Source organism: Pristis pectinata, chromosome 24 (genome assembly GCF_009764475.1).
Source record: "Pristis pectinata isolate sPriPec2 chromosome 24, sPriPec2.1.pri, whole genome shotgun sequence".
Taxonomy (NCBI): Eukaryota; Metazoa; Chordata; class Chondrichthyes; order Rhinopristiformes; family Pristidae; genus Pristis; species Pristis pectinata.
The window spans coordinates 33,874,652-33,895,735 of NC_067428.1; the positions used below are offsets into that span (position 1 = coordinate 33,874,652).

General features: G+C 41.2%; 1 protein-coding gene across 1 annotated transcript in view; it reads left to right on the forward strand.

Annotated features, from left to right (window-relative positions):
• The window catches only part of adamts10 (ADAM metallopeptidase with thrombospondin type 1 motif, 10), a 131,124-nt gene extending 113,564 nt beyond the window's left edge, over nucleotides 1-17,560 (forward strand). Inside the window, exons 20-24 of the mRNA XM_052038309.1 lie at nucleotides 1,969-2,098; nucleotides 4,291-4,495; nucleotides 6,475-6,651; nucleotides 8,468-8,624; nucleotides 17,451-17,560. Coding sequence (XP_051894269.1) covers nucleotides 1,969-2,098; nucleotides 4,291-4,495; nucleotides 6,475-6,651; nucleotides 8,468-8,624; nucleotides 17,451-17,560 — 779 coding nt within the window. The remainder of the gene's footprint in view (nucleotides 1-1,968; nucleotides 2,099-4,290; nucleotides 4,496-6,474; nucleotides 6,652-8,467; nucleotides 8,625-17,450) is intronic.
• The last annotated feature ends 3,524 nt before the right edge of the window (nucleotides 17,561-21,084 follow it).

Sequence of the window (21,084 nt, forward strand, 5' to 3'; positions counted from 1 at the left end):
AGTAACCTAAATCAATAGCCTGCTTGCCATTTCAACTACCCTCCCCATTCCCACACTGACCTGTCGGTCCTTGCCTTTCTTCACTGCCAGGGTGAGGTCAAATGCAAACTGGAAGAGCAACTCCTAACATTCCACCTGAGTAGTCTACATCCCAATGGTATGCACATTGAATTTTCTAATTACAGGTAACCTGCACCCCTGTGTAGTGCTTTCTCTCTCCTAATCCACCAAGGTCCTCCCAGCTCCCCACCCCAGTCCCCCGTAACCCAGTTTCGCTCCCCTCCCCCACCTGGTTCCATCTGCTCATCATTCCTTATCTGGTTCCACTTATCACCTTTCTTACTTATCAGGTTCCAAGTCTGCAGCCTCTTGTGTCTCCACTTATCACCTTCCAGCTTCTGTTTCTACCTCCACACTCCCCTCCCCCCATCTGGCCCTATCTGCCTATCTTACCCCTCCTCATCTCGTTCCACCTATCACCTGCCAGCCCCTGCATCACCCCTCCCTCTCACCTCTTTATACTGGCTATCTCCCCTCTACACTCTCAATTTGATGCCAGGTCTCTACCCGAAATGTCAACCATCCTCTGCCTCCACGGATGCTGCCTGACCTGCTGGGTTCCCCCAGCAGTTTGTTTTTTGCTCCAGATTCCATTATCTGCAGTCTATTGTGTCTCCACTTAAATCAATGTCCTCTGTTTATCAACCCATCTGCTAAGGGATGTCAGGCTTTCTGTTCACTCTGTCCAGGCCACTCACAACTTCATACACTTTAGTTAACTCTCCACACAGTCTCTTTACTTCCATAGAAAATAGCTAAGGCTTGTTGATCTCCCCACATGACTATAATTTTCCATCCACGGTAACATCCACAAAATCTTTCTTGGCACCATCTCTAGTGCGGCCACTGTGACAATGATGGTATGTAGTGACTTTAATTAATTATGGACTGAATCGAGAGGTTCAGTTCCCCTGCCTAGAATCACCACTGAAGACCTCCGAGATTTCCATTTACCTCATCCGGTTGCGAGGACCTTTCTCACTGGCCCCCCTCACCTTGGAATCCAGTAGTGATGGCGGCCAGGTAGTGCAAGGTGGACGCCCTGCCCCTGAAAGGTCCCTGACAGCCTTTGACAGCTGGCAAAGCCAGGGATTGTCAGCTATGAAAGTTCAAAGTGATTTTAACAGTCTTTAAGTAACTTTGACATTGACATTCAAAACCTATTCAAGTTGAAGTAAATAATTAATAAAGTAAAAATATAGCCACCAAAGTACAGATTTTAAGATGTATAAGTAAAGCAAAATTATTTTCAAAAATGGATTTAATTTGCCTTTTGCTTTCCATAGTGAATGGTCACAGTCTTTTTCCCAGGGTAGGGAAGTCTAAAACTAGTGGACATAGATCTAACATAATTTTCTAGTGCTCCAACCATTTGTTTATGCCAGAGTTTCATTGCCTTAGGAAAAAAAGATACAATTCAGTGAAATTGATCATTTTATTTCTGACCATCTCTGAACTATCTGGAGAAAGTCCTAGCGTGTGAATACATATACATTTTGAAGCTCATGATGCATGGTAGCTTTCAGTGATACCTGGACTGTGCATTTCCTGCGCACATTTACTCTCAGTAGTTTGCAGAACCTCTCTCCCTCCACTGCCTGCCCTCCACCAAATCAGGAGACCATCAGATTGTAAAATCTCTGTTTATTTTTATTGAATTTAATATGTAAGAGCAAACAAAGTAACAATCACAATAAAGTTAAAGCAAGTGCACACAAATCAAACCATTCCATTTTAGACTGCTCCATTAATTTTTTTTAAATTAATTTCAGCAACTTGTTGATAAGATTGTGTAGAAATTACAAGAACCATTGACCTGGGCCTATATGGTCTTAAGAAGGTGATCTCCAGTACTGGTAGTGTACCATTCAAGTTTACTGATCACCAAATTTTATCATTTCTGAATAGGTATACAGGAACAGCCTGTTGTGTGCAAGAAATTGGATGATAATTCTGTTGTTTCTACCCATTACTGTAACAGTGAAAACAAGCTTCCAGAAAAACAACGTGCTTGCAACACAGAGCCATGTACATCAGTGTAAGTAACACAGGGAGTATATCAAGTGAAACAACTCTTGAAGCAAAATGTTACCGGCTATTTGACAATGCCACACTAATACCTTTCGATGGAACTGGCAACATTTCATCTGGTCAGAGCTTGAGCTCATTCAGGAATAATGATAGATCTCCTTTGAAGAACATGAAAAAGTAGTAACCAGTAAATTATCATGATTCGTAACACTTACACTGTACTTTGACCATTCTTATCACTGATTGATACTATGATTAGCCTTGCAAAGCTTCAAAGGATTTTTATTCAAAACTAAACTGTTTCAGACAGAAGATAAGAATCCCTTTGTGCAGTGAATAGTTATGAACTGAAAATCATACTTGAAGCGGTGGTGAAAGCATGTTCAATAATAACACCCAAAGATAATTGGATTATTACTTGATTGAAAAACTTGCAGGGCTATAACAAAAGGATTGAATAGACCCAGCTGTGATGTGACGAACTGCAGTGCTTCTATTTATTCAGAATGGTTGGAGGTAGCTTATTCTCGTGCAGAGGATCTTGCAAGTAATTGCCAGACCTAATTTGAATTAAAGTCAATGGAAACACTTGAAGCTGAGTGAGCATAATTAATCTGCTTTCCCAGCAGAAATCAATTAGCTGAGTAGTTGAGATTCATCTTTGACTTGCACAGTTCCACAGACCAACTTTAACATGTTCTACTTGCTCTAAAGACAGAGGAAATCTTCTTTAGATCTGCAAATGAAGAGCCAATGGCTGTAGTTTGATGGAAGGTCCAAATAGGGAAGCTGTTGCAGCTTTTCTATCAGGTGTCGGCAATTGGAAGATGATCTGGGGCCAGAGGTGTTTGTACTTAAGATATTTTGTTCTGCTCTGTAAGGCAAGGTGGACCAGGAGTATTCCCATGGGCCCCAAAGGACAGTTGAAGCTTGTCTTCCTCTGAGTGCTATGGAGATACAAGAGACTGCAGATGCTGGAATCTGGAGCAGCAAACAACCTGCTGGAGGAATTCAGTGGGTCGAGCAGCATCTGGACTAAGATGAAGGGTCTCGACCCAAAACATTGACTCTCCATTTCGCTCCGCTACCTGACCCACTGAGTTCCTCCAGCAGGTTGTTTGTTCCTCTGAGCTCTCCTCATTCTAATTCCTTATCCCCACAGTGAGATTCTCCCACAGCTCCATCCTTCATTGTTGATTTATTTAAAGGATGTGGGTGTCACTGGCAAGGCTTGCATTTATCTCACATCCTTGATTGTCTTTGGTGAGATGGCAGTGACCTCTTTGATTCAGTGACTTCTGTTTTACGATCAGATGACGACTGGATTATGGCTCAGTACCATTTCTATTGTCTCAATCGCTGCCCCCAACATTTTATTTCTATTGCCAGCTCTACGCTGCTCCTTTCTTATCCATTCTGGCAGCTGACGAGTAACATAAAGATCAGACGTAGTCGCTAAAATTCCCTGGGTCTCTCGTTGTTGTGGTCAAGGTTGTCAGTGTTTGCCCACCTGCCCACTTCCTGCTCTAGGTTAAAGTCAAGACTTAAATTTTCACTAGTCATTAACATTCTCCCGATGAGTCTGGCTGCACAGCACCCATGATTTGCAGAAGCAGATGTATAGAATGCACAAGTTATGGATTCAAGTTTGGCCACTGAAAGCTGTGCCTCTGGAAGAACCAATGCCAAAGAATCTATCCTCAGTCACACACTGTGTAGGAGCAGCTGCATGCTCTATTCTGCTTCTGAAATTTAGTTCCATTGATTTAAGTGGAACTGAATTTCAGCAATGAAGTAGAATGTACAGCCAGTACATTCTGCTCTGCCAACTGGGGATAGATTTCCAGACACAAGATATTATTTATGCCAACCAACCAGTCATCTAAGCCAGATAATGTGTGCGTCAGGCAGTTGAAAAATAATCCATGATTTGTATGAAAGCAAAGTACCACAGAAAGTGATGTAAGTGCTCAGCTGGTCAGGCAGCATCTATGTCAAGCTTTCATAAGAATTAATATGTTCCAATGAAAGGTTATCAACCTGAAACATCAGCTCTGTTTCTCTGCCCACAGATGCCGCCTGACCTGTTGAGTATTTAAAGCATTTTCCGTTTTTATTTTTGCTATTTTTGTCTCTTGTCAATATATATGAATCTATACATAAGTAAAAAAAAATCATTTATGTTTTACATTTTTCCAGCTGGATTGTAGGTGACTGGTCTGAGTGTAGTAGGTCCTGCAATGGTGGACTTCGTACTCGAGATGTCATGTGTGTCCAAAAGGTCACTGCCTCAGAGGAAAAAGTACTGGATGATAGTTACTGTACAAAAGAACGCCCCATAATAAAGGAAAGTTGCAATAACTACACCTGTCCACCTGAATGGGTTCCTCTCGATTGGTCTGAGGTAATGTGTGCTTTATTCTAATTGGATGTTCAGTATCCAAATAAAAGTGTTTATCTGTGAAGTTAATGAAATACTAACGTGCAGCACAATGCTATTTAATTGAAAATCAAAAGAGATTATTTTGGAATAAAAGTTCTAAACAGCAGAAGCAATAGAACTGTGAAACAATCTCTACAATTTGAGGTGTAACCCAGACCCATCATGGTTTTTTCCCCCTCATTCTCTGTCCCACAATGTGCATGTGACTCTTCCATTGTATTGAGAAATCATCTTGAAGATATTTTGGGCTGACCCCACTCAAATGATATTTTGGAACCACATCTCAGCAGTCTGAGATGGGGGAATAAATTGGCTGAATGGCTATAAAAATTTTCCAAATCTCTTCACCTTTGTAATAGTGTTGATGTCTTTTTAAAGGCAAGAGTATTTTTCATTAGTTGGAGTTGTTAAGCACTGAGTTTGTCTAAACTCTGAGATGTCTTGTTCTTTCCTTAGCTATTCAAATACATTTCATAGATTCCATGTAACATTTCTTCAGTAAATATCATCCACCTTTTTTCTGACCACTTAACCAGTTTCACACTTGTTTTGCAATTTCCTCCAGTTCCATTTCCCTCCAAGGAACTTGAGTAGACCATTTTGCCCCTCAAACCTATTTCTGAATCAAACTAAGACATAGCTTCCCCATATTTTATCTGCTGATTTTGATCACTTTGGTCAAATTTACAAATTTGTAGAGTTGTAAATTTGTACAAGCCATTTGGTGAGGTCGCGTTTGGAGTATTGTGTGCAGTTCTGGTCACCCTGCTATAGGAAAGATATCATTAAGCTGGAAGAGTGCAGAGGAGATTTATGAGGATGTTACTGAGACTCGAGGGACTGAGTTCTGGAGAGAGGTTGAGCAAGTTGGGACTTTTTTTCAATGGAGTGTAGAAGAATAAAGTCTGATATTATAGAGGTGTATAAAATCATGAGGGGCATAGATAGGGTGAATGCACTGTCTTTTTCCCATGGTTGGGGAATCAAGAACTAGAGGGTGTAGGTTTAAGGTGAGAGGGGAGAGATTTAATACGGAGCTGAGGGGCAACTTTTTCACCCAGAGGGTGGTGCGTATGTGGAATGAGCTGCCAGAGGAAGTGACTGAGGCAGGTAAATTAACAACATTTAAAAAGTACTTGGACAGGTACATGGATAGGAAAGGTTTAGAGGAATATGGGCCAAGCACAGGCAAATGGGACCAGTTTAGATGGGAATCTTGGTCGGCATGGACCAGTTGGGCTGAAGGGCCTGTTTCTGAGCTGTATGACTCTCTGACACTCTAACACTCTGCTTTAAGCTTCCAAATCCTGCCATTTATGTGGATTATATTCTCAAATTGCAATTAGGAAGTGACAAAATTAATTTTCCTCCAGCTACAATATTGTGACCACCCTTTTACCAGAAATAGTCATGCTATCTTTGAGGCAGATCCTGCAGAATTCAACAGAACAACAATGTAATTACATTACGTGTATATTTCACATGGCGCTAAAATGAAAGCAGGAGGGGTTCAGTCAACTACAATGTGATAACAGAATGGCTCAGTCATTAAGCCAAGTGATCAAGCCAATGCATTTAAACAAGTTGCAGTTTCTCACATCAGGTGAGAGCACATCTGCTCTCAAACGCATTAGTGGCATTCTAAGTAATGTTATAGGCAGGATCTGCTGCCAAGTCCCTTCTTTGCCCGCTGAAGCAAGTGCCCCATTGTTCTACACCTGACGTAGATCTCTCTGTCCAGAACACATCAATCCCACTTTCCCAAAACTTGGGATAAAGTCAGAAAAGCATCCACGAGGCAAGTAGAAATTCTGCCCCAAAAACCTTGCAGAGAAATAATGAGATATTTTTCTCTTGATCGTAGCATCCAACATGCAATAAAAAAGTGACAAAATGTGCACCATGTTTCAAAATGTTAAAATCTTTTTCTTTTTTAACAGTGCACACCAAGCTGTGGAATAGGTTTCCGCCACCGTATTGTGCTTTGCAAAAGCAGTGATTACACTGTGACATATCCAGCTTCACGTTGCCCTGTGAACTCCAAACCTCCCATCCGAATGCGGTGTACTTTGCAGCGCTGTCCACCGCCTCGCTGGGTAGCAGGCGAATGGAGCCCGGTAATCAGTACAGTGATGTGTGTTTGTTGTCTCTCCCAGAGAAGTGTGATTGGACTAGTTACAGATTAGGAAAAAAGTCCAATAGTCAATAGATGAAATATCAATTTAAAAATAGTGATACATGCAGCAACCATTAAGTAGGCAACAGAGACAAAAAATATTGAGATTATGCCAGAGTTATTTGGGTGCCATCATGGGCAATTGTATGTACTTCAAAAATGAGCTTTCATTGTACTTTTACGTCCCTTAGTTTTATTATTTTTTAATGCATTTCCTCAGTTCATGTTACAGCTTTTATAAGTTGTTTCTTTTGGCTGTCATGGTGGATTTCTCTTTAACATGAGCATTGATTTGATTGTCACAGTAAATGTTACATTGTGATTCATATTATTTTATTTTAAAGTTTAAATAACCATACAAGAAAGAGATAAATAATATTTCCAAGTTGAAAAATGTACATAACAGAATATCATCTTGAGTTTAGATTGTAAACTGTTCTCTGTAGTGGTTTTCCTTTCCCAAAAACTCCAGTTAACCAAGAGTTTAAGTATGAAAACCTGCACTGACACACAGTCCTGTTCTCCAGTTATTTTATGCACCAAATATTTAGTTCCATAATTTACATGCATGAAGTCCAAGATGATGAAAGACCACTGCCTTAGTGATTCCTCTTTTCAGGTCTGTGCAAGGCTCCAGGTCTGCACCTAGATTTAATGGGCATTCATTCCTGAATCCTGCCTTTGATGCACTTGATTCTTAGTCCAAAGATTTGTGGCCATTTTAACTCGGTAATTCAGGAGACCAAAACTGTCCAACCCAATGGCAATGTTCTGAAAAAAGTCCGTGGACTAGCCAGATGAGGTCATGGCAAATTTAAAATTTTACATTTGTGAAGAACATTTAAGAGCAAGGGAGTGAAGGAGCCCTTTCCCAGGCAGTCTTTGTGTGTTCCCACACCTAGCCTTCCCTCTACTATTCCTGAACTGCACTGGCTCAGTAACACCTCACCACCACACCTTCTCCCAACATCCACCCTCCACCCCAACTGCCCAATGTCTTGCAAGACACAAGGATTCATTACCTTAGCTCCTCATCGGTGTGGATCCAATCTCAATTCCAAGATTTCCAGGACTGAGGTTTAAAATGTAAAACAATGCCAACAATTAAGATCAACCTGGCCTCACACCTTTGTGGGTGCACTATCTGCCCACAGCCTCCTCACAGCAATATCAGCTCAAGCTCAGCTCAGCTAATAACGGGTTCATTTCTGGTACAAGGTGGTAGAATTGAGCTGTTAAAGCCTTCTGTCAAAGCTATAATTTAATTTAAAATCAAACTGAAAACTGACAGAGACACTTAAAATTATTAAATTGACATAAATGAGTTTACAAAATTATGAATTATTAAAAAGATTTTTAAAAAATTAATCAAAACACATCCAGAAACCCAGCATAGAGACTAGGCTAACATATCAGTGCAGTTCTGGTGGTGCTACTTTTTTGAGTTTCGCCTTTTGGATGAGATATTTAAAAACAAAGTTCTTTATGCCCACTTGTTTTTAAAAGGGGGTGGTTCTCCTAAAATCCGACATGATATTCAACTATCAACCAATCTCACCAAGAACTTAAAATGGCCATTCATCTTGTTTGTAGAGAGTATGCCTCACTGCACTCTGCATTAATGTGTAGTACATTATAGAACCACCAAATGGACACTTGCTGACAACTTGCATCCAGATGTGTGGGGCTACTGAACAGTTGTATCCCTTCTTACAACTTGCTTGGAATAACATCTGTATCCTGTTTCTTCTCCTCAGTGTTCTGTTCAGTGTGGTCTGGGTCAGCAGATGAGGACGGTTCAGTGCTTGACGTACATTGGTCAGCCATCCATGGAATGTCCAGAGTCCTTCAAGCCTACAGCCATGCAGCAGTGTGAAAGCAGATGTGAAGCTCTTCCAACTGAGAATCCAGAAGGTATGACTCTACAGTTTTAGTTCTGTTTCATAGTTCTGTATCTATCCTTATAATGATTATACTGGAAAATTAATATTAAATGTTCTACAGAAGGCAGTAGAGGTAGTAAGTAACTTGCTTAGAATATCAACAGAAAATGCTGGGAATACTCATCAGATTAGGTGGCATTTGTGGAAGGGACAGAGCTAATGGGGCAGACCAAGTTGGAGCGACCCACCGACTAGAATATCCGCACTTACCTGGGCTAGATATAGAGGGCCTATCTCAGCAGCCTCCCACATCCTCAAGTCAGGTGCTGAGATCCAAATAATGACATAGAACCTGTATAGGTGGGGCCAAAGCTTTCCCTTCTAACAAAGCTGTCATTGAATTTAATATCAAACTAAAAACTGGCATTCAGGGACGTTTGGAAATTATTAAATAAATAAATATGACACATAATTTAAACAAATTATGAATTCTTAAAAAGATTTTAAAAACTTAATCAAAACACATAACTCGATTTAACTTAAGCAAATTACTTAAAGCAGTTATAACTTACCTTTCCCTTTGCCCTCTATTCTGCAGGCTTGAAATCCCCAACCTGCATCACAAGTTGTAGGGTCTGAGAGCTGGGGGATTTAGCCCATTGTTGGACTCCGTAATGCATTTGTTCAGGGCAAACTTCATTTTGACTTAGCCCAGTGTTTCAGACTGTTGTCTGTTCCTCAGAAAGGCAAATGCTACTCATTTCACAGGTTTAAAACAGATCTAGAGGGAGGGAAACTGGGGAGGGGAGGGAGTAAAAGGAAAGATCTGTAAAAGGTTAGGAAACAAGTAATTTAAAGGGAAAATACTGCCAGGTAAAAAGCCAAGTAGTTGTGAAAGATGATTTTAGCACCATTGTAAGCAACAACAGAACATTATCAGCAACTGAGGCACAAGAAGTTCTGCAGATGCTGGAATCTGGAGCAATACCCAAACAGTGCTGGAGGAACTTAGCAGGTCAGACAGCATCCATTAGGGAAATTTTGACGTTTTAGGCCGAGACCCTTCATCACTATTGTCTAAAAAAAACTGGGAGAAGTGGTTAAGATCTGAAATTATGGAACTCAATGCAAAAGTCTGGTTTGGAAAATCTAAAGCAAAAACTGAAAATGTTAGAAATATTCAGCATGTCATCAGCTTGTCCTGTAAACTCTGTTTCTTGCTCTACAAATGCCCCCGGAGCAGTGAGTGTGCAGCGAGTAGAGCTGCTACGACACAGGGCAATCCAGACCTTGGGTGCTGGCTGGAGGAGTTTGCACGTTCTTCCTGTGAACGCCTCCAGGTGATCCGGTTTCCTCCCATACCCCAAAGATGTGTGGGATGGTAGGTTAATTGGCTGCTGTGAATTAGCCCTTTTGTGTCAGTGAGTCAAAGATGAAGGGAACAATCACTGGTGGCAGTTGTCTATAGGCCACTGAATAATATTACAGTGGCACAGGCAATAAACCAAGAAATATTTGATGCATGTAAGAATGGAACAGCAGTTGTCATGGGGGACTTTAACTTCCACAAGTTGGTCGAGGCAGTCTTGAGGAGGACTTCATAGAATGCATCCGTGATAGCTTTCATGAACAGCATGTTACTGAACCTGCAAGGGAAAATGCTGTCTTAGATCTGGTCCTGTGCAGAGACAGGTAAAATTAACAATCTTGTAGTTAGGGATCCTTTTGGAAAGAGTGATCATAGTATGATTGAATTTCTCATACAAATGGAGAGTTCAATAGTTCGACCTAAAACCAATGTATTATGCCTAAACAAGGGAGACTACAACGGGATGAGGGAGGAGTTGGCTAGCGTAGCTTGGAAACACAGGCTATACGGTGGGGCAATTGAGGAACAGTGGAAAACTTTCAAGGAGATTTTTCACAGTGCTCAACAAAAGTATATTCCAGTTAAAAGCAAGGACAGGAAGGGTGGGGAGAGCCAGCCTTGGATAACAAAGGAAATAAAAGAAGGCATCAAACTAAAAGCTCATGCATACAAAGTCTCCAAGAGTAGTGGGAAAGTGGAAGATTGGGAAAACTTTAAAAAGCAACAAAGAACCACTAAGCAAGCAATAAGGAAAGGGAAGATAGATTATGAAAGTAAACTAGCACAAAGTTATAAAAACCTTTACTATCTGTTTTTATATTATGTAAAGCAGAAAAGGGTGGCTAAAGTGAATGTAGGTCCCTTAGAAGATGAAAAGGGGGAATTAATATTGGGTAATGTGGAAATGGCCGAGGCCTTGAACGACTATTTTGTGTAGGTCTTCATGGTGGAGGACACATCTAACATGCCAAAGAGAGATGTTATGGATGCAATGGGAGGTGAGGACCTCGATGCAATCGCTGTCACTAAAGAGGTAGTGATGAGCAAACTAGTGGGCCTAAAGGTAGACAAGTCCCCTGGTCCTCCTGGGATGCATCCCAGGATACTGAAAGAAATGGCGGAAGTTATTGTAGAGGCGTTTGTGATAATTTGCCAAAATTCTCTGGACTCTGGGCAGGCCCCAGCGGATTGGAAGACAGTGAATGTCACGCCACTGTTTAAAACAGAATGTAGGCAAAAGGCAGGTAACTATAGGCCAGTTAGCTTAAAGTCTATAGTCAGGAAAATGCTTGAAGCTATTATTAAGAAAGAAATAGCTAGACATCTGGATAGAAGTGGTTCCATCAGGCAGGCACATCATGGATACAGGAAGGGCAGGTCCTGTTTGACAAACTTACTGGAGTTCTTTGAGGATATAATGAGCGCAGTGGATAGAGGGGAACAGGTGGATGTTGTATACTTGGCGTTCGATAAGGTGCCACATAAAAGGCTTATTCATAAGATAAGGATGCATGGAGTTGGGGATAATGTATTAGCATGGATAGAGGATTGGTTAACCAATAGAGATCAGGTTATTATTTAAATGGTGAAAGATTGGAGCATGCTGTTGTGCAGAGGGACTTGGGAGTGCTTGTGCATGAATCACAAAAGGTTGGTTTGCAGGTGCAACAGGTTATCAAGAAGGCAAATGGAATGTTGGCCTTCATTGCAAGAGGGATTGAATTTAAGAGCAGGGAAGTTATGCTGCAACTGTACAGGGTACTGATGAGGCCACACCTGGAATACTGTGTGCAGTTCTGGTCTCCTTACTTGAGGAAAAATGTACTGGCTTTGGAGGCGGTGCAGAGGAGGTTCACCAGGTTGATTCCAGAGATGAGGGGGTTAGCCTATGGGGAAAGATTGAGTTGCCTAAGGCTATACTCGCTGGAATTCAGAAGAATGAGAGGGGATTTTATTGAAACATATAAAATTACGAAAGAGATAGATACAATGGAGGCAGGAAGGTTGTTTCCACTGGTACATAGCCTCAAGATTCGGGGAAATAGATTTAGGACAGAGATGAGGAGAAACTGCTTTTCACGGAGAGTAGTGAATCTGTGGAATTCTCTGCTCAGGGAAGCAGTAGAGGCTACCTCATTAAATATATTTAAGACACTGTTAGATAGATTTTTGCATAGTAAGGGAATTAAGGGTTATGGGGAAAGGCATCTTTTTGGATCTGAGTCCACGACCAGATCAGCCATGATGTTCTTGAATGGCGGAGCAGACTTGACAGGCCAGATGGCCTCCTCCTGATCCTATTTCTTGTGTTCTAAGAATCTGGGGGAAGTTGATGAGAATATGTGGAGAACAGAAAACGAAGTTAATGTAGGATTAGTGCAAGTGGGTGGTTGATGGTCATTGCAGGTTTTGTGGGCTGCGGGGCCTGTTTCCGTGCTATATCTTTCTATTACTTTGTTTCCAGCATTTCCTGCTATTACTGTTAAGCTCAATATTTAATCCAGAAAGCTATAAAGCTCCTGGTTAATGAATGTAATGCTGTTCTTCAAGCATCCAATACTTTCAGATTGCTTCACCATTCAATGAGATCATGCCTCATCTAATCATTGGACTTTCCTGACTGATCCCCGTTACCTTTGGTTCTGCTGAAGTCCAACCATCTACTTTGGCATTGGGTTCACTTAATGACTCAACATCCACAGTTCTCATGTGTAAAGAATTCCAAAGATTCACAATTCTCCGAGAGAAAGAATTCCTCCTCCACTCATTCCTCCTCCTCATGGGTATCCCATTATCCTGAGACCGTGTGTCCTAGTTCTAAACACTCCCATCAGGTCAAACTACATGTCAAGCCTGTATGTGTTCATGAAGTCATCTCTCATAATACAGCACAGAGACAGGCCCTTCAGCCCACAATGTCTGTGTTGACCATGATGCCAATTTAAACTAATCCTATCTGCCTGGACGTGGTCTATATCCCTCCATTCCCTGCCTTTCCTTCTGCCTGTCTAAATGCCTATTAGATGTTACTTTTGTATTTCTCACTACCTCCCTTAGCAGCTACCACTCTCTTTATGAAAAACTTGCCTTGCAAGACTCCTTTAAATTTTCCTCCTCTCACCTTAAATCTATGCCCTCTAGTATTTGATATTTCCACCCTGGGTAAAAGACTTTGACCATCCACACTGTCTATGCCTCTCTCAACTTTATATGCAGGTCGCCCCCTCGCTCTCCTCTTAATCTTCTAAACTCCAGAGATTAAGGTCCTGATCTTCCCAATCATTCATTATAAGCAATGAAAATCAGAAAAACTGCAGGTGCTGGAAATCTGAAATAAAAACAAAAAATTTTGGAATTAGTTGGCAGGTCAGGCAGCATCTGTGGAAAGAGAAACAGTTAACTTTTGTTTTTGACCTGAAACTTTAGCTCTGTTTCTCTTTTCACAGCTGCTGCCTGACCTGCTGCATGCCTCCAGTATTTTCTGTCTTTATTTCTCATGAGGTAACTACTTTATCCCAGGAACCAGTCTGGTGAACCCTCTCCTCACTGCATGTCTACACTTCCTTAAATAAGGAAATAAAAGCTCCACAGAAGCTCACTTGTGATCTTACCAACTTACCAGACTGTTATAGCAAGACTGCTCCACTTTTATATTCCGGCCTCGAGCAAAAAAAAATGATATTCCATTTTTCTTGCTAATTACTTGCTGTACTTGCAGCCTTCAGAGTTTATTGCAAGAGCTCATACCGGCATTCATTAGTTTTACGCTTCACATATCTACTACACCCCACCCCAATATTCCACCTGCCTTTTTGCCCATATACTTAGTTTATCAATATTCCTGTGCAGATTTTTGGTCCTCACAACTTAACTTCCCAACTCTCTGGAAAGAGTTTAAAGGGCTATGGGCCAAACATGGGCAGATGGGACTAGCTCACTGGGCAACACAGTCGGCATGGACCAGTTGGGCCGAAGGGCCTGTTTTCCTGCTGTGTGACTCCATCATCAGAAAATGGGTATAATATACCCTGTGCCTTCACATAAGCCCTTAATTTAAATTGTAAATTGAAGAGGTCTGTTTATGGCCATCCACTACTTACAGCTTACCAATGTGAAAATAGCCCTTTCCTCCCCTCCCTGTCTCCTGTACCTTTACCAATCCTCCGTACGTGCTAACATACTACCCTAGTACCATGTCTCAGCTTGTAACCTTTTACATGGCATTCTATCCTTTGGAAATCCATTTATACTACCCTCACTGGTTCACTTTATCCACCAAGCTTTTGGCATCCTCAAAGCACTCTGATAACTTTGTCAGATAGGATTTCCTTTCATAAAACCATGTTGACTCTGCATAATTTAATAATGATTTTCAAAGTGGCTTGTTATTACAAACTTAATGATGGCCTTTAGTATTTTCCCACTGGCAGATATTAAGCTAACTGACCCCTGGTTCCTTGTTTTCTCCTTCCCTCCTTTCTTGAATAATGGTGTTACATTTGCATTTTCCGATCTGCTGTGACCATTCCAGAATCTAGGGGATGCATTGACTATCTCTGCAGCCAATTATTTAGGGAATTATCAGCGTTTACTTCCATTAGTTTATCTAGTTCTTTTTCTGAAATGCCAATGACCATTTGGAGTTCCTCTCTCCCTCCCACCCCCCCCCCCCCTCCACCGCCACCCCAACTTCTGACTGTTTTAGTGGGCTTTATGTCTTCCACAGTCAACACAGATGCAATATATTTGTTTAATGTCTCACATTATTATGTCCTAATATCATCCTATATTATTCCATCCCTCCTTTTCATCCCAAATCCTTTTCTATTCTGCAATGTTAAGTACCCTGGCATATTCAGTTCCCAGTGGTGGTTACCACAGTCACGTCTCAGATTATATTGATTTATCTCTATTTGTGATTTCAGTCTCACTATCTCATTATGAATGCATGTTGCATTCAGATAAAGAGCTGCTCCCTAACCCAAGGGGTATGTCTGCCCCCTAAAACAAAGTAGCTTTGTCTCTCCCTGATGCATTGCAATCTGCTACTTAACACTCAGCTCAAGAACCCTGAGCCAACGTTCCTCAAAACTATAAGTAGAATTATAAAAATGAAAATGCATGTGCACACACACACACACACACACACACACACACTCAAATAAATACATTTAAACCAATTAAATTAAATTAGAAAGCCACATGCTGCAAATGTGGTTGCTGTGAATCTCACTTAATTCCACCAACTCGTATGTGCTGCAGCTGGTTCCCTGCCAATTTTATCCAGTTTTAATTTGTTTAAATTTCTATTCACATGATAGTTTGTTTTGTTAGCTAAATACTTTAAGTATCAAAAGTTAGTTGCACTGTTTTTAAATACTTTTATAACCTTAAAATAGACAGACTGAGTGAAGCCAACACAAGCCAGCTCAAGTACTGGAGAAGGCAACATCTCTCTCTCCCCCAACCCCACTTACTTCATTCCCACGCTCTCCCCTAACCCAGATTTTACACTCTGTTGTATCTGCACTCTGTAACAAGTGGCGCGCGCGCGCGCACACACAATCACACACACACACACACACACACACACACAAAAATACATTTAAACCAATTAAATTAAAAAGATCTACTTACTGTTCTTCTGGCAGCCATGTCTTCACTCCCATTTCAATGGGGCAGCTGTAGTTGAGCTCATCCTACAGGCTCAGTGAGTGGATTTCCTGGGCTGATGGCTGGGAAATCTGTAGGTGTTCATGCTACCCCTTTGGACTCCTTGGAGAGCCCATCAGCCCAATGCAAGGGCAGCCAGCAGTGTAGGCACCAGGATGAAGATCCTGCAATATCTTAAGCTTGCATCAGCTCTGGACTTGAGGATTTCCTTGAGGAAACATGGTAAATCTGACAGAAGTAGAAGCACCCAGGCGGAAGATCTGCTCCAACCTTTTCCAATGTGATAGTACAGTTACCCTTTAAATAAAAATGTCCCTGGAGTTTCTTTTTATTATAATAAATGAATGAAAATTTATCTTTTAGGGACTTCCCAAAGATTCAAGGGACTCTATATTCTGTCTGTTTAAAAAAAAGAATGAAACATAGTAGATTGCATTACAATTCACCTGTAAAGGACAGGCTGGCTTTCAGTGAAGAATTAATTGCATAGAGTACAGAAGTCAGAGCGATGAATTAACATGAGAGGTTCCACTTCTCTCTGTGGAACAGAGTCATAGAGTTGTAGAGCACAGAACTGTGCCCTTTGGCGCACCACATCTATGCTGATCTTTGCATCCATCTACACAAATCCCATTTGCCCACGTTAGGTCTGTATTGCCTACTTAAGTGTCTGTCTCAATGCCTCTTAAACGTGGTGATTGTATCTGATTCCCCCACCTCCTGTGCCAGTGCATTCCAGAGATCAACCACTCTCTGTATAAAAAAACTTACCCCTCAGATCCCCTTTAGTTCTCCTACCTCTCACCTTAAACCTATACCCTCTTTTTTTTATACCCCTACCATGGGCCCTATCTATGCCTCTCATAATCTTATATACTCATATCAGGTCACCACTCAGCCTCCTTCACTCCAGGGAAAACACGCCCAGCCGGTCCGATCTCTCCCCATAGCTAGTGTCCTCCAATCCAGGCAACATCCTGGTGAATGTCCTCTGCACCCTCTCCAGTGCAACCATATCCTTCCAGAACTGCACGCAATACCCCAGTGTTTTGTGAAGTTGCAATATATAGTCCCAACCTTTATGTTCTATGCCCCAACCTTTAAAGGTAAGCATGCCAGATGCAGCCTTCACCACCCTATCCACCTGTGTTGCCACTTTCAGGGAACTATGGTCTTGGGCCCCCCAGGTCTCTCTGTTCATTGTCATTACTTAGTGCCCTCCCATTTACTGTAAATGTCCAGACTCTAACTTCATCTTGCACTTGACAGGATTATATTCCATTTGCCAATGCTCTGTCCAACTTTCCAACTGCTATAGTCTTAGACAACCTTCCTCACCATCCACAAGACTACCATCACTCTATATCTTAGTACCATGGTTCAGACAACGGTACGAATTACCAGCTGTAATTCAATTTTCAATAAATAACTGAAAATTTTAAATGTAGCTTAAGACAAAAAAAAGCATAATAAATGGAGCAAAAGAAACCTGTATTTTAGAAGTATATTTTAAGTTGAAGCCCATGTATAGATCTCGTGAAATATTTTGTCAGACTAATTAATTACTTTATAAGGCAGTGGTTTGTTATATTTGCATTATGTAGCACTTCAGGTTACATTTCATTCAAAATATTTTTCACTGCGAAGGTTTGCCACCTGTTGCACAATGTCAGATTTACGTAAATGAGCCACTCATGTTCTGTATTAGAGAGAATGATACAATAATAATATAATTTTCACTGTGTTTCCTCTGCACATTTTTAGTAAAAGTATCTCGTTGCCAAAGTTTGATCACAATTTGCTTTCCTCCCACAGAATGCAAGGATGTGAATAAAGTGGCCTATTGCCCACTGGTGCTAAAATTTAAATTCTGTGTGAGGCCTTACTTCAGGCAAATGTGTTGTAAAACTTGCCAAGGACATTGATCTTCAAGAACAGCTTCATGTGAAGAAAGTGTTTTTCGAGCAGTGTGGACCAAATGCTGACACTTTGTATTCATTAAAAAGGAGATAGGAAAAAAAGTTAACCAGCTAATGATGTGAACCAAGAAACTCCACTTGCATCATCGTAAGTCTGATCTATAACATTCATCTCATAGGTTTGTCATTCAACAACCAACAGTGATCATGATGTATTTACATTACTAAACTTATGGACTCCATCATTCCAGCCTTCAATGTCAAACGTTGCCTTCAGACAGCATCACTGTAGATTAATGCACAAACTACAAGCTATGCTATCGCCCACTTCCTTTGTGAATTTGTTGGGCGTTTTGTTTTAAACATTTCCATCATCTGAACAAGAGCTAATTGCTCAAAGAAACCTTGCCCCAGTATATGGTTGACAACATACCTATATAATGAAAGTGCTGCTTAGCTATTAACTTGTTCACAAAGAGAATATTTATCAAATTTTGTAAGTGTTTCAATAATGGACTTTGTGAAGGGTATAAATTACCTCCATCCTTTATCCATAGTTGTGTTATTTACTGCAAAGATTTGCCAAACAGCTACAGCGTTATAACCCCCCTGTGAGCCTTGGGTGCTGACCGTTTGCTTTCTGTACTCTTCATGTTTTCTAGTGTTTCCACCAGTGAATGAAGCTAACTTCTTCAGTACTGGGCTGTTTAATCGCGACAGTGGTAATTTTTATTCTGGGTTGCACTGCTGAAACAGTCATTAATAAAACATCTAATAGAATTAGCACAATGTAAACCAATATTAATAGACTGCAAAAAAAATGACTGTGAAGTCCAAGCTGCTCACTGATTGTGCTGTTTATTAGTTCAGATTGCTATATATTTATGAAATCTTAAAATGCTGTTCACAAATTACGAAGTCACCAAATGGTTATATCTGGTGTTATACTGACTAGACAGAAAGATTGTCACATGAGCAACTTTGCAAATAACCAGCTGCTGAAGTAGAATCTCGAGTCTTGGCCATTGTTGCCTCTGTTAACATTTTAGACAACATTGAGATTAAAATGGAAGTAGTTTAAAGTAGAATTAGTGCTTTCCTTAGCAATGATTCTCAAAAGGTTGTTACTTGCAAACTTGCACTACCTATCCATTTATATATCAATTGCCATCTTCTTTACCATAATACATTGGAATATAATGTGTACATTTCTAATGCCCTATGGAGAAGAAAATCTGCTGTTCTTACCATATCACCTCATGTATGATCCCAGACCCAATAAAACATGGTTGACTCTTAATTCCCTTCAAAAATGGCCCAGCAGGTCAGGTAGTTACATCAAGAAGCACTAGCACTATGGGAATGCCTTCATAACAAGCAGTTCAAGAAGGTAACTCGCTACCACCTTCTAGAGGGCAGCAAAGAACAGGTAGTAAGTGCTGGTTTGGCAGCAATGCCCATTATTTAAAAAACTATCCAAGCTATTGAGTATATTTTATGACTTACGTTAGCCAATGTCACAAATTGTATTGCAATATTAAACTGAAAATCATGCTCTAATTGGTCTGAGCAAGCAACCCAGCTTTGGTCAGCTGGGTGAAATGACTTCATTGGTGATGTGAATGAAGTATCCAACCCATCTCTGACAGAATTATAACATTAGCAATATATACCAGTATTCTCTAGTCCTTGTTGAAACAGAACCAATGTGCAATAGTGGATGGAATCAGACTGTAGACCAAGGTTGAGCTTCTGCACCTCTCTGTTTCAGATCTAGAGTTATCAGATACCAACCGCCCACAAGCTTTTCCAGGTTCTCAGTAGTGCAGTGTTAGTAGGCACCAACCTCTGCCAATCCACTTTCCAATAGAATCACTTTGTTCTGCACCCCTTTGGGGCACAGTTCCACCATTGTGACCATTGGCTGTTGCGAAATGCAGGACCAGCATCTTCTGCACCTCTCTAGCCTCACCGGTGACTTGGATTTTACAAGCTTGCATGCCTAATTTGAGCAAACCATATTTACCTCCTGTACAGACTGCTGAACACAACTTGACGTGTCTATTAACAGTAGCTACAAACTTGGCATCAGTGCAACCTTCCATTAGTAGTTCTGCAAACACAAATTCTTTGCCTTTATTTCCACTCTTGGGTTGTGTGCATCACTGGCAGGATCTGGTATTTATTACCTATACCCTCTTTTTCTTCAGAAAGTAATGGTTGGCTAAAGACCTTTACTGCTGCAGAAGGTGTTCTTGCAATGTTCTTGGGTAACCAGTTTCAGGATCTTAACCCACAAATGATGAAGGAGCAGCAATGTGCATCCAGGTCAGAATGGTGTGTGATGTGGAGGGGAAGTTGGAGCTAATGCTATTTGCAAGCAGATCCGTGTTTGTGCTTCTGAGAGATGATAGGATGGAAGGTGGATTGAGGGTGGGTGGTACAGGGTGTCGTTGGCAGCGGCCTGGGTTTGTAAGGGCTGATGAGAATAAGAGGTGTGGTAGGACCCTGGATTCCTAACTGGCCCGGAAGGTGTTTCCAGTGATGTCTTGCTTAGTTCCTCCAATACAACCTGGCAATGATACATGCTGCACCCACTGGGTGTTGAACATAGTGGCTGATCAAGCACATTGCTTTATCCCACATGTTATCAAGGATCCTGAGTGTTCTCACAGGTCTGGTCTCCCTACCAAAGGAAGGATATCTTCACAATGGAGGGTGCCACAAAGCTTCATCAGGTTGATTCTTGGGATGTGGAACAGGGGTGCTGGATTAAACAGACTGTCTCTACACTCCCTGGAGTTTAGAAGAATACAAGGTGCTCTCATTAAACCATACAACATCCTTACAAGGTTCAGGACGGTAGATATAGAGCTGATGCTTCCCCTAACAAGAGGTTTCTAGAACTAGGGATCGCAATCTCAGAATATGAGGTCAGCCATTCAAGACTAAGATAAAAACTGTTTCCTTCATCTTGAAGGGGGGGAGGGTGGGGATGACTCTAAACAAGTGGTGTGAAGGCTCAGTCACTGAGTATATTCAAGTCAGAGATTGGAAGATTTTTGAATATTAAGGTGACCAAGGGAAATGGAATTAGTGCTGGAAAGTGCCGCCCAGGTAAAGGCCTTATTAAATGGTAAAGCAGAATCGAAGGGCCAGATGGTCTATTGCTGCTTCTGTTTCTTGTGTCATTGTGCAACCATTTAGTCAAGTGGAGATTGTTTCATTATATCGATGGTTTTGGCTTGTGGGTGATGGAGACTTTTTGGTGGATCAAGAGGTGAGACATTTGCAGCAAAATGCCTGTCCTGTTCCAGCAACCAGAGTATTTATCCAGTTGTACTTCTAGAATTAAAGGTGATGGGGAAGGGGCCGGGCTTACTTCTGGTGGTCTAATCTTTCTGTGTTCCTGTGATTGATTGTGTTATCTGAGAGAAACCATGGTCCATTGTGCGCTGTTTAAATGCGGCACATCACTGCGATTCTATTCTGGGGTATCAGCTGCTGCATGGGATGAGTTTATCTTTGCA